The sequence below is a fragment of the Drosophila pseudoobscura genome, chromosome X (genome assembly GCF_009870125.1).
Source record: "Drosophila pseudoobscura strain MV-25-SWS-2005 chromosome X, UCI_Dpse_MV25, whole genome shotgun sequence".
NCBI classification, from domain to species: Eukaryota; Metazoa; Arthropoda; class Insecta; order Diptera; family Drosophilidae; genus Drosophila; species Drosophila pseudoobscura.
Window position 1 is genome coordinate 49,793,934 of NC_046683.1, and position 12,192 is coordinate 49,806,125.

At 42.6% G+C, this 12,192-nt stretch overlaps 1 protein-coding gene across 5 annotated transcripts in view; it reads right to left on the bottom strand.

Moving 5' to 3' along the window:
- bbg (big bang) overlaps nucleotides 1-12,192 on the bottom strand; it is a 119,353-nt gene that overhangs the window by 55,386 nt on the left and 51,775 nt on the right. The window contains exon 1 of one of the 5 annotated variants that reach the window (XM_033385087.1): nucleotides 3,609-3,952. The exons of the other annotated variants lie outside the window; for them this stretch is intronic. Coding sequence (XP_033240978.1) covers nucleotides 3,609-3,651 — 43 coding nt within the window. The 5' untranslated portion in view covers nucleotides 3,652-3,952. Of the gene's footprint in view, nucleotides 1-3,608; nucleotides 3,953-12,192 lie in introns of those variants that run through there. 5 annotated transcript variants of the gene reach the window in all.

The window sequence follows — 12,192 nt, forward strand, 5'->3', positions numbered from 1 at the left end:
ATGTTGAAGTGACTTAATAACATCAGGAATCATGAGGAATCAACCACATAAAAGAGACTAGTCCCTGCCTCTCCATCTGCATCTCTATAGAGAGGGATGGGAGAACCGCATGCGAAATGACTTAATGCGAAGAGAACTGTAAAATCTCCGCCACATGCAACATTTGTGAACCCACATAAAACGACCAGAAGGATGAAGAAACCGACTAAACGTGCGATATACGAAGAAGAGTATTTCGACCAAAGAAATATCCCGCAAAAATATCTAATTTGATTTTAACAGGTGCGAATAATGCCCAATACTACTATGATCTTGAGTCGCTGTAGATTATCAATGGTACTGGATCTCACATACTCACATATCCTGTGTTTTAAAACTTGACCTTATTATTTCTCTACCAGAAAATCAAATGTAAAGTGAGCGCGAAAGAAAAACCGAAATTTTCGGATCTTAGGTATCAAAAATTGCTTCTTAGTGGAGGGCTATACTATGACTGTGGATCTTAAAGGATGTGGTACATGGGGTCGCAACGTCTATCATCATGCGGTGCGTTTACTACAAGGTATCAAAACAAGCAATGAAAATCTTGATCTAGATCAGGAAGGAAATCAAGAGTCGTTATAATTGATTAACTGCAACAGCCCAGTCGGGTGAGTGCAACGACGAACACGAAGGAGTAGGAGTAGGAGTAGGATAAGGCGAACAGAGAGAGAAACAAAGAGGAGCCGAACCATAAAAAGCAGATGAAGAAGAAACCGAAACAGGAAGACTTTTTTTTAGACAAGAAGCAGAGGCGAGATATTGGGCAGTCACGCATGCGTCCACCGAAAGCTCATCTCTCTCTATCTCTCTTTGCTGCCCGCTCTCTCATTCTCTCCGATGGCTATTTCGGGACGCTCACATACACGGCGTTGCATTGCATTGCCAGAAAGGGAAAACAACCGTTGAGAAGAGTGCAGTGGAGTGGAGTGTTGTGGAGTGGAGTGCAGCAGCATCGTTAGAGTATTACGGTAAAAGCGTTCGTTCCTACGCTGTCCCTGTCCCGCTCTGGCTTAACTGATTAGACTGGCATTGCTCGATACTTAGCTAGTTGGTCCGCAGAGGTCATAAAAAGAGAGGTAGGTGGAGCGGGAGCGCCTAGACTGACTGATGCGTGCATGTTGGCCATAAAAGAGCTCCCAGCCAGCAAAATAGGAGGAGACGCAGACGCAAACGCAGACACAAACGCAAACGCAGAAGCAGAAGAAGAATCGAATCGAGCCGTGGAAATAATTTAGCTGACACAACGTCCAGTGTTCACTGTCCAGCCCGTGTCCAGTCAAGTGTCCGACTCGAGTCGTTGTCGTCTTAAGGAAATGCATTAAATGAGACGACCAGACTCTGGCTCCATGAAAGACACGTAGAGGGTCCCGGAGCTGGAGCTGGAGCTGGAGCTGAAGCTGAAGCTGGAATGGAGTGGGATAGGGTGATTGCGGGGGGATAGAGGGAGTCGGCAGGGTACGGGTACAAGTTTGTAATTTTACAGTTAGAACCGTCGGTAGCCAATGTGGAGGGGGGATTCGGATTCAGTTGGGGAGTAAGTGAGACAGACCTGGCGAGACGACGTCTTCGACGACTACTGCACAAAAACAACCAGTCAAAGAGTGAGAATGGAAGTGGAAATACCCTAGCGATAGGATATTTAACGATTTTACATGTATCGATTATTATTGTACCCAAGAGTACACTCCAAAAGTACATTGGTATAAATTCTTTAGAAATGCCAGAAGAAAGCGAAATTTTACAGAGATATTAACTAATAATAATTAACTAATGAGTGCTCTCGCTCTCACTTCCTCTCTCCCGGGGTGGTTTAGCAATAGTGACATTAAATTATATCATAAAATTGATTAAAGAACTTTCCCTATTTGTTACTCAACATAATTGTTGGACTATAATCACAAAATACTTCATATTAATCCCATAAAAACTCATTCAAGTGCACTTTGCCTTGGCTGGCCTAAGTAAATAACGTGTTTTCTTATATAATATGTGGAGATCCACTACGTGAAAACTTGTAACTTGAGAGGCAAAGATTCGATGGATTTCTTAGTTGAATTGAATCCTAATTAGGACAGATTTAGAAAGGCAGATAAATATTATAGGACCAACACAGTACAGTGTCCCCCTGCGCGCGTCTATGAGAGAATGTATGCCAATCTATGCCCATATTTTTTATAGATTTCCATAATAAATCTTTTCAGTCAATTGGCCAAGACCTGGCAGAGAAGTGGACCATAGATGGCAGAAGAAGGAACCTTAAAATCTGTCCATGACCTTCTTTGGAGAGAGATGTAGAGTGAAGTGCGGAAAGTTCTGCCGATGAGGGAGACGGAGAGAAGGAAGCAAAAAGAAAAGAAAAGAGAGGGAAGCTCTGTGCACGACTTTGAACTTGGCTTGGATTTTGTTTTGGTTTGGTTTTTGCCTTAGCTTTGGGTTTTCTTCGGATGAGGACAAATTGTGCCCAGCATTTGGCATGCAAAACGCGATCTTGACTGACTGACTCGACTAGACTCGACTCGACTCGACTCGACTCTCTAAATCTTCAAATTATGTGCTGGTCGAATCGTGCATCGCCCGATCCTCTCCCAGACGAAAACCTCAAAGATTTTCATTCACTTTGCTGTGCTAGGGTGCTGGGGTGTTGTGGTGCAGGGGGCTGGGGGTCGCTCTGCTGCTGTCCCTTTTTTATGGCTGTCCAACCGAACGAAATAGAAAGAAGATGATCTCCTCTCCACCAGCTGGATGGAAAGGCCTTTCTAGGTCGACTTATCCAGCGATTAGTGGCTAGAAATAATCTCCTCTCTCTCTTCTGTTTATAATCAAAAGTAAAATGATTGCCATTTCGTGTTTTGGGTTTCGTTTCGTTTCGTTTTATTTATTTATTTTTTTAGGTATTGTCTTTCTTTCTAGGAAGATGACCCAGTTGCTGGAGTTTTCGTTTCTCAGCTTGCGGTGAAGAAAGTAAGGGATTGGATCTGCCAGAAGCCAGAAGGCAGAAGCACAAGGAGATCCCCTGAGTAATTGGCAAGGGCTTGTGGTTGCAACGGAGCAGAATGAAGCGACTCGAATTTGGGGTTCCAAATATTGTTGTAACTTTCTTTGAACCAAGGAACTACGATTAGCCTGCGTTATATCTCAGTGAAGTTAAGGGAAAAATATATTTTAATCTTCATTGCAACTATGATTATTTTCACTTCATGTTCTGGAAGTGTTATGTAGATCTTATCGCAGATTACGAAAGCTCGTAACTAAAATTAAATTTAAAATTATGATTTTTTCATCCCATCACTACACCAACCAATGTTTAATATACAAAAATATAAGGAAATCATAATTTAGCAAATTTAGAGCCATTCTTTAACAAAGGTTGGATCGTTCAACGTGACGTATGCGCGATGGCAAAACAATCAAAATTGAAGTCAATTGAAACCAATTGATTGAATCTTGACTGTCTTTTGCTAATATTTCTGAGTAAACTATTGAGGATTACTTAATTTTTCCATCTTAGATCGAGCCATAATATGTGTATGTATGTAGGAATGTGAGTATATACTTTTTATATGTACCTTGCTTGGCTATCAAAGCAACGCGTCTCTGCAATCGATACATATTGGATGTGATCTGGGTAAACTATTTGGAAAACTTCACTTGGTTGAAGAAGAAACTTCACGAATCTAAACAGTTCATTGTTTAAGATTTTACTTTTTTTATGGTATATCGATTTGCTTGAAGATATTTTTAGCCACTATTTAGAACACTCGCGATGGAAAAAAAATTCAAAAAATAGTGTTTTTCTCTACTCTGGTGTTCTGCGTTTAGTAAGAGTCCGAAGTCAAAGTCGAAGTCCGCTGAAATCGAGTTTCGAGCGCCGCTGGAACCGCTCTTGAGCCGCTTTAACCGCTGGAGATGACGTGCAAAATTGAACTGAACTGAACTGAAAATTGAACTTCCTGCTGCTTGCAAAAAATGGGAAAAAAGAGCAGTGGAAGACGCTGGGGCAGAATGGCTAAAAATGTTATATCTCGAGATCGAAGAGGCAGAGGCAGAGGCGAGCCTCGTGTAGGAGTCTGTCTGCTCCAAGAACGGCACGGCACGGCACGGAACGGAACGGAACGGAGCAACTGCAACTTGTTTGGTCTCTCGCTCTCTCTGTCTTTCTCTCTATATCTCTCCCTCTGTCTGTCGTTCCCTCTCTCATCGAGAGCAAAATAATCCAGTCGGGAGAAGAGAACGTTTTGCAGAAAACTAAACAGAAAAAATACTAACTTCGAGGGTCGAAGCCTTAAATACCCTTGGGATCCCAAGGCAGATCTATAAAGTGCATCATCTTTGGTATATTTTATGTATTTATATATTACAGCAAGTTGTGGTATTTGATACAGACTTAAGGAAGAATATAGTAGTCAAACATTGATCAATTTGTTACCACGGATATGGCAATGTGGATACTGGCAAAACTGGAGTACCCTCTGGTACAAGGTGTATCAAAATAGCAAATATCTTCAACGAGGCATAAGGTAAACAAAACTTGCCAAAAGCGCGAAGGGGAAGGGGCAGGTTGGGGCAGAGAACGAGGGATGCAAAAAGTCGATGGAATAGATGGAAAGGAGAGACGTTGCAGCAGGCGGCAGGGCCGGGGACAAAGCAGAACTCGTTTCCATTGTCCATAGTTGGAGTTGGAGCATTACAATGTGTGTGGGGCTTAAGAGAAAACACGGCCAGAAAGAGAAGAGAGGCAGAGCAATGCTGCCAGTGGTCCAACAAGTTCGAAGCGAACTTGTTGGCAGGGATCGAGCTGCAACTGGTTCGACTGATACCGTTTGACAGTGAACTTGAGTTTCGAGCTGTCTTTGATATTGAGCTGGGGATTGGCAGATCGTTGCCAAGGGGAATCTAACATATATCCAAGGAATTAGAACTGATCTACAGAACTCGTTCAACCCAAGAGATTCCTTTGAACAATTATGTGTAGTCTTATCATCCACCTTGCCATTAATTTGCCAGAAGACCAGCGACTCCCTAAGCCATGACTAAGTACGAGCCATAAACCGATCCATAAACAAAATGCTCTGAGACCCCAACAACTACTGTTTGAGTACCACGAGATGTGTGCGATCGGATCGCCCACATTTTAACGAGCCTCTCTCCGAAAGACGTTGAGATGACAATTTCATCCAATTATGGGGAAGGGGTAAGCCATGGAAGAGTTGTAAAAGTTGACACATAAAACGAGATAAGAGGCGATTTCGGATTGCATTCGAAATCAATAATCAGATCGTTGTCGTTGCGTGTAAACGTGCCATAAAAAGCCATCAAAATTAGCCCACGGCCACGGACACGGCCTAGGACCATGCCATGCCCATGCCCTTACCCCAAGGGTCGTAAAATAAACCTAACCGATCCCCATCCTATTCGATGCGATCCGATGCGATCTGAGCCGATCCTCGAGGCAAATGTGCCATAAGCCATAAAGCGAGATTTGATGGTTACATTAACCAATAAAAATTGATAGAGAACATTTTCCAGCTTTTAATGCCCGTCCGAATGGGGCAACAAAGTTGGGGCCAGAACGTGAACGTGAATGTGAACGTGAACCTGACTTGACAACTCAACCAAAACAAAAAACCCATACCCAAACCCAAACCCAAACCCAAATCCAAATCCAAGCAGAGTGCCAAAAAACATGAGAATAAAGATATGTACGAGTATGCCTGAATACTGTAAAGCGTGAGAACATATTTATAGGTAAATTGAGATCTTTATCGGGCGGGTTGTAAATCTTCTTCAGCCCAAGAGCACGGATGCCAAAACACAGGTTTGGCATGTAAATTTCTTCTGTTCTGTTCTGCTCTGCTCTGGTGTGTTCTCCTCCCTTTCTGGCTACCAAAATATTTTGTCAGTAAGGCATAAATAAATTGCTTTGACTGCAAACTTTGACCTAATTTGGTCTTTGACTAGGGATACGAGTATTCGTACCCAGATCTGCAGAGTCAGTGTCAGTATTGTGTTGTGTTGTGTGTCGGGGGGCCTGTAGAAGTTTGTTGAACTTGATTAGGTCTTCTGTCAGGGAAGGGGGGGCGTTCCCTTTCTTGGCTTAGAAGAAGTGTAAGTTTTAGCTTTATTTCGGACTTGGATTGGGGATTTCTGGCATAGCTGCTGTGAGATATGATATATTGTCTTGACTGATGCTCAACAATTGCAAGTATTATTATCGCATTTCTTCATCATTTCGGTTCTTCATTACATAACACTCCGTATAAATATCTTTAAAAATTTGCTAGCTTGCTGCCGGCTGCCTTATGCCACTCAACTTCAAGTGGAGAGACCACAACAAAATATATCCCCCTCCCTTACCCATCAAGTCCTCCTCGACTTTACCGCCTCCTCCACTCAATGGTCATAGAAAAACATTTCACGAATTTTTTGTAGCCGAAAAAAATGAACAAAACCCAAAACCAAACAAAAGAAAGCTCGCACGGGCCGCAGACAAAACTTTTGTGTGTGCGATCCCCGATCCCGATCCCGATTCCGATCCCCATCTGCAGAGCCCAGAGTGCCGAGTACCGAGTACAGGGTAAAGAGTAGAGTACAAAATCTACTTATTTTCGCATACAAAAATCATTAAATGCGATCATTGAACTGCGATTTCGGCGGCCACGAAATATACCCCCGACAAAACATGGAGAGCTCAGGAGTCACGCAGAAAACATTAGACAACATCATCGCTTAAAAATAAAAATTATGCCGAGAGACAGAACAGATTAGCCGCCAAATCAATAAAGGAAAATTAATCAAAAAAGGAGAGAAAGAGAGAGCGAGAGAGAGAAAAGAAAAAAGCTTTGCTTAAATTTGTCACACAATTAAAATAAATTATTTAAGATTCCCCAATCATTAATTTCAATTTACAAACCCCCCCAAAAAAATACAAATAAAAATGAAGAACTACACAATTGAGGGGCGAAGAGGAATTTCAATTGGCATTTAATTGCGTTGAGAGGTTGAAAAGAGAATTCATTGGCGACAGCCGCCATCCAATCGATACAGTTTCGATTCCACTCCCATTCCCATTCCCATTCCGATTCGAAGTCCGCTTCCAATTTTCGATTTCGATTTCGTTTTGGTATGCCTAAAGCATTCTGACCTTCAGCACTCATTGAGATTTCGTTCACTTTACTTTATTCACTTATTTATACCGATATTTATTATGATTATTATTGAATTTCCACTGTTGGATTGCTGTGGCTGTTGCTCTTTTTTTTTTGGCTGGTTGTCAGTCGTTTAGAGGAATTCTAGGCTTCAAAGAGTTCAATGGTTTAATTAGTGTTGATATATTATTGAAAGATTTCGATTGCTGGAATAAATGGAGGGAATGTTCCTCCTACCTATCAGTATATAAGGATGGATTGTGGGCAATCTTTCGAGGCTTCTTCTGCCTCAGCGGTTACCTTCAGCTTCAGCTGTCAATTCTACTACTGGCTTCCTGACTCTTATCAGCTTATATTTTGTACTCGCGTCAACTTGTTATTCGTTCGGTCATTAGTTCCAATCGATCGTTCTCATCGTCTCCTTCTCTGCCGGTGCCTGCTTTTTTGGTGTTCTTCATATTATTATGGGCAATGATCGTGTCTAAATGAAATCTATTTTTTTTTCATAGTCCGAGCATCGACAAAAACAACATTTTCTTCTTCGACTCATTCATGGCTAATTTGGCATTGGCCAGAAGAAGGCAATAAAGCCCCACTAATGCGATTACATTACAGGTCTTACCCCAGCCTCTTTCCAGAAACCGCCTAACACAGACAAAGAGCCGCTCAAAGCCAGGCCCAACTAATAATAAAAGTGAAAAAAAAGCACACACAGAAATTCATACGCGGCGGAGACAAGTCGCTGACCACAAATAAATAATACGAGTATTATTTACCCAGAGTGGTTGCCTTTAAGAAATTTCTAAAGTCAATGAACGTTGCGTAATTTCAATTAGGGGCTTTGTGAGGGGCGAGACGGAGGAGGGCGAGGATTCTCTTTCGGAAATGACGAGAATGAAATTGCATTTAATATTTTGAGTCGAATGTAATTAGGGCTGGCTGTGCGAAGTGGCCAGAAAGCGAACTAAAACGAACTAATGACAATGGAGGTCATCAGACTTACCCAACATGATACGTCCATATACACATTTCTATACGAAATCCTCAACAAAGGCAGACCTTATACAATATGTGCCAAGCGATGGCGGATAACATGTTCTTGACTTACCTAAAATTGAAAGAAAAGCAAGTCAAGTGTATTAGATTAATAATTGATACAAATACAAGCAAGGTTAAGGGGAAATATCAGAAAATTAATCACTTATAAACTAGAGCTGGCAAGCGCATTACAACGTATCTTTCACCCTAAAAGGACCGCACGAAGCAGGCATCGAAAATTTCGGTTTTTTTTCCCCGCTCACTCTCGATTGTATTAGCCAGAAAGCCACACACATTTGCTGGTATTTAGATTTTCCTTCTGCCAAAATCTAAAACTTTGAGTTTAATAATTTGATATTAATCGAAGGGCCCCTATGACTTAATCGTTCGGCCATTTGATCCCCCCATTGTGTATCGGATCCTTTTGAAGCCGAAACCCCTGGCAAAAACCACATTCTTTCGATTCGCACTCATTCACTTTCGGTTTTCGGTGGAGTGACTTTTGCTACTATTTTGTAGGGGCCTTTTTTGCTTGGCATTTTCTTTGTCTGCCATGCGTCACAAGTCACAATCGATTAGGTCAGAATACTCGCAATTGACTGATTTTTCAGCTTCAAATTTTGTGGGCAAACATTTTTAAATATTTCTTGTTGCCATTTCTTGAGCCATCATAATTCGCCGTGACAGCAATGGGCATAACTCTTGTTTTTCTTGTTTGTTTTGTTTTGTGTGTGTTTTCTTTATGGATGGATTTGGTGGGGGCTAATCTTGAAAAACGTAAGAAAAATAACAAAAAGACAGGCGAAATATACAAAAATAATTTATAGTTGTAGATGTAGTTGTCGGCTTATATAAATGTGAAATTAATTGCTTAATTAAGTGGAATGGATTGCGAGAGTTTACACAAAAACGAAACATAAACGGAACGGAATGGTATGGAAATCTTCAGCGCAGTTGGTTGTCTGACAGTTTTATCACATTATTAATTAGAAATAGAGCTGGAGATGGAGATGGAGCTGGAGCTGGGTCTGGGTCTGGGTCTGGGTCCCAGGCTGCAGCTCATGGCCGGAATGGCCGATACCGGGAATAGGTCGCTCTTTATTTGCAAGTTATCTGTTGTGGCTATGGCTGTGTCTGTGCCTGTGACCGAGACTATGGCTGTGCAGTTCCTTTGAGATGTGTGTGCGCATCTGTCAGGTTTTCCACGCCCTCGTCTGGTTCTAAACTGTCAACGTGGCCATAATTCATAATAAAGCGGCAACGGCGCCGTCGATTCTTGTTGCTGTTCTTGTTTCTGTGGTTGCCTACGGTTGCCTTTGCCTACGCTAAATGTCCACAACGACGCGGCAAATACACAGAGCGCAACAGGGCAGCCGCAGCCCCAGCCGCAGCCACAGCCACAGCCACGGCCAAAGAGAAGGAGCGAGCGAGGTACGGGGAACTCCACTCCACTCAGTCAAGTCAACAAAAGGCATTTTGCAAACCGATTGCAAAAATGGAAAGGAGACTTTTCGGCCTAGGGCTAAACCGAAGCCTGAATGCCCTGCAAAAGGGCGCACTCTGGCAATTCATTCATAAACTATTCAGAAGAAAGTTTTGAAAAAGTAAATGGAAAACCAATCCATAATACATATGTTCCAATAGTTCCAATATATACATATGGTTATTTTGAAGCTATCCTTTAAATCGGTACATATAGGTGAGACCTATAAGTGACTTAGGTGACATATAGCCCACTGACGTGTGAGAGCATTTACCCAGAGTCCGCAATATTGGTAGAGTTGGCTGATATTGTTGTCATGGCCATATATAGCTGTATATATCCACAGGTATAGGTGTAGCCGGGTTTCTATTTGCTGCCTTTTGTTATCGCCCAACGTCCGCGGATCGGATGGGGGAGAAGCTGCTACAAATTGTTGAATCGTTGACTCAGCCTTTTGCTGCCTTGTGCAAATTGTTCGATGCATTTGTTACCAAAAAAAAAAAAAAAAAAAGACAAAACAATATTCCCCCCCCCCCCCCCACCACCACCATCCTCCACCAAATGAATAAGAGATTTATGGCGGAGAGCCAACAGTATAGTATAGTATATTGTTTCCATAGGCGAAAATAGTTTTTAAATTGCAGAAAACCAAATAAAAGAGAGCGCAAGTGGGGAAAATATCTAGACAACAAATGGTTGAATTGGAAATATTGCCAAAAAAATGTTTAAGGTCTGGTGTTGGCTGGGAGGATTTTGATGGGCAAGAATCATCTAGGCCCAACTTTCAGTCTCAGTCCCCACATAGACTGCTGCAAATGCTGCAAACTTTCCCCTTTTCCCTTGCAGCATCTTATTAGAGATGCTCCCTGCTCCCCATTAGAGATTCGCTTTGGCCAATAATAAATTCAGAATGCTGCAAACACATTTCGCTCTGGCTCTCGCCATGGCCGTATCAATGGCCAACTGTCCGACCGGAGATCCAGCAATGGCCATGGCCATGGCAGCGAGAGAAGAAATGCAATTACAAATAATATGCAACTTGGTCGTTTATCTTTATCTTATTTATGAAAACGACAACAAACCGACAAATGCAATTTATGTGTTTGTTGCTGGTCAATGCAAAAGGGCAACGCCAGCGGGGCATGGCGGGGATCGGGATCCGCCATGGAAACGAGAAGCATTTGCAGGCAGCTGCCACACGATGGGATGAGGTTGAGGTTGAGGATGGGGATGGAAGCTTCAGCGTCAAATAATGCTGCATAATGAACAATGAAGAGGGGCAGGGGCAGGGGCAGAGGCAGACGCAGAGGCAGAAGCTGAGGGAGACGAGGCCCAAATGCTGATAGAAGGGGCTATGGGGCAGATGACTCTCCCCGAAAAAAAACAACAACAACAACAACAACAAAATAGGAAAAATGGCAAAAAGAAATGAAAAGCGTTGCCCAACTAGGAAGAAGAAGTGGCAACAATTGTCGGGGCATTAGAGATAGATAGAAGGCGAAACGAAAACAAAAATAAATAAATAAAAGAGAATGCCAGGCGATTTGTTGAAAGTGTGGAAGTGCCTGCACAGTGGTCCAAAGCTAGTAAATCCACAAAAGAAAAAAATATCCATCTTCCAGGAAAGTAGAACAAAAAAAGTTCTCTTTTTGAAGAAATAATAACAAAAGAAGGGAAATTTATGATGTCCAAGGAATGAGCAAAACTCTGAAGACAAAAACTATCTCTCTATGGTATTAAAAAGTTTTGGAACATCGTCGTTTTGGATATTTTACCAACGATTGAATGGAGTTCGCTGTGGGATTGCCCTTTAGAATATTCATTCATTTAGGAAAGCAATCTATATCTGGGCCTATAGCTAAATTTATTCCCAAGGAGTGAAAAATATAATACTACTGCTAGCGTGTACCACAGTGCCTCACCAAAGACAGCGGCAGGGCCAGAGTCCGCAGTCGGCAGTCTGCAGTCCTTGGTGCATCATCGAGTGGCATTGAGATTGGGGAATTGGGGATTGTGTTCAGTAACAGAGTGGAAAAGTGTGACTATACTGAGCTTAACGGCTCAGGGTTAGGGTTGGGCCCCAAAATACACCTGGAAGTAGGAAGTGCCTTGCAACACACAGAAATCTCAACAAAAAACAAAAAAAATGAGAAAAAATCCCTTTTGGTTAGGATGGGAGCTGAAGCTCTCTTTCATCTCCTCCTGGCCGGAAAGCAAACGGCGTAGAGCACGCAAAAAATCAACAAAAATAAATCGCGCTTTATGGTCGGGCGGAGCAACAGCCGAGAGGAGCTGGAGCTGAAGCTGGAGCTGGGGCTGGAGCTGCAGCAAATGGCTGCAACTTGCAACAAATATTGCGTTTAATAAGCGCAGGGCTAGAAACAAAGGGCCATGGCATGGCTTGGCCCCCAACCTGTTGCCAATTGCAAAGAGGGATCGGGCCTGGCTCTGGCTTTTGGTCCGGGTCTGAGCAGGGACTGGGAC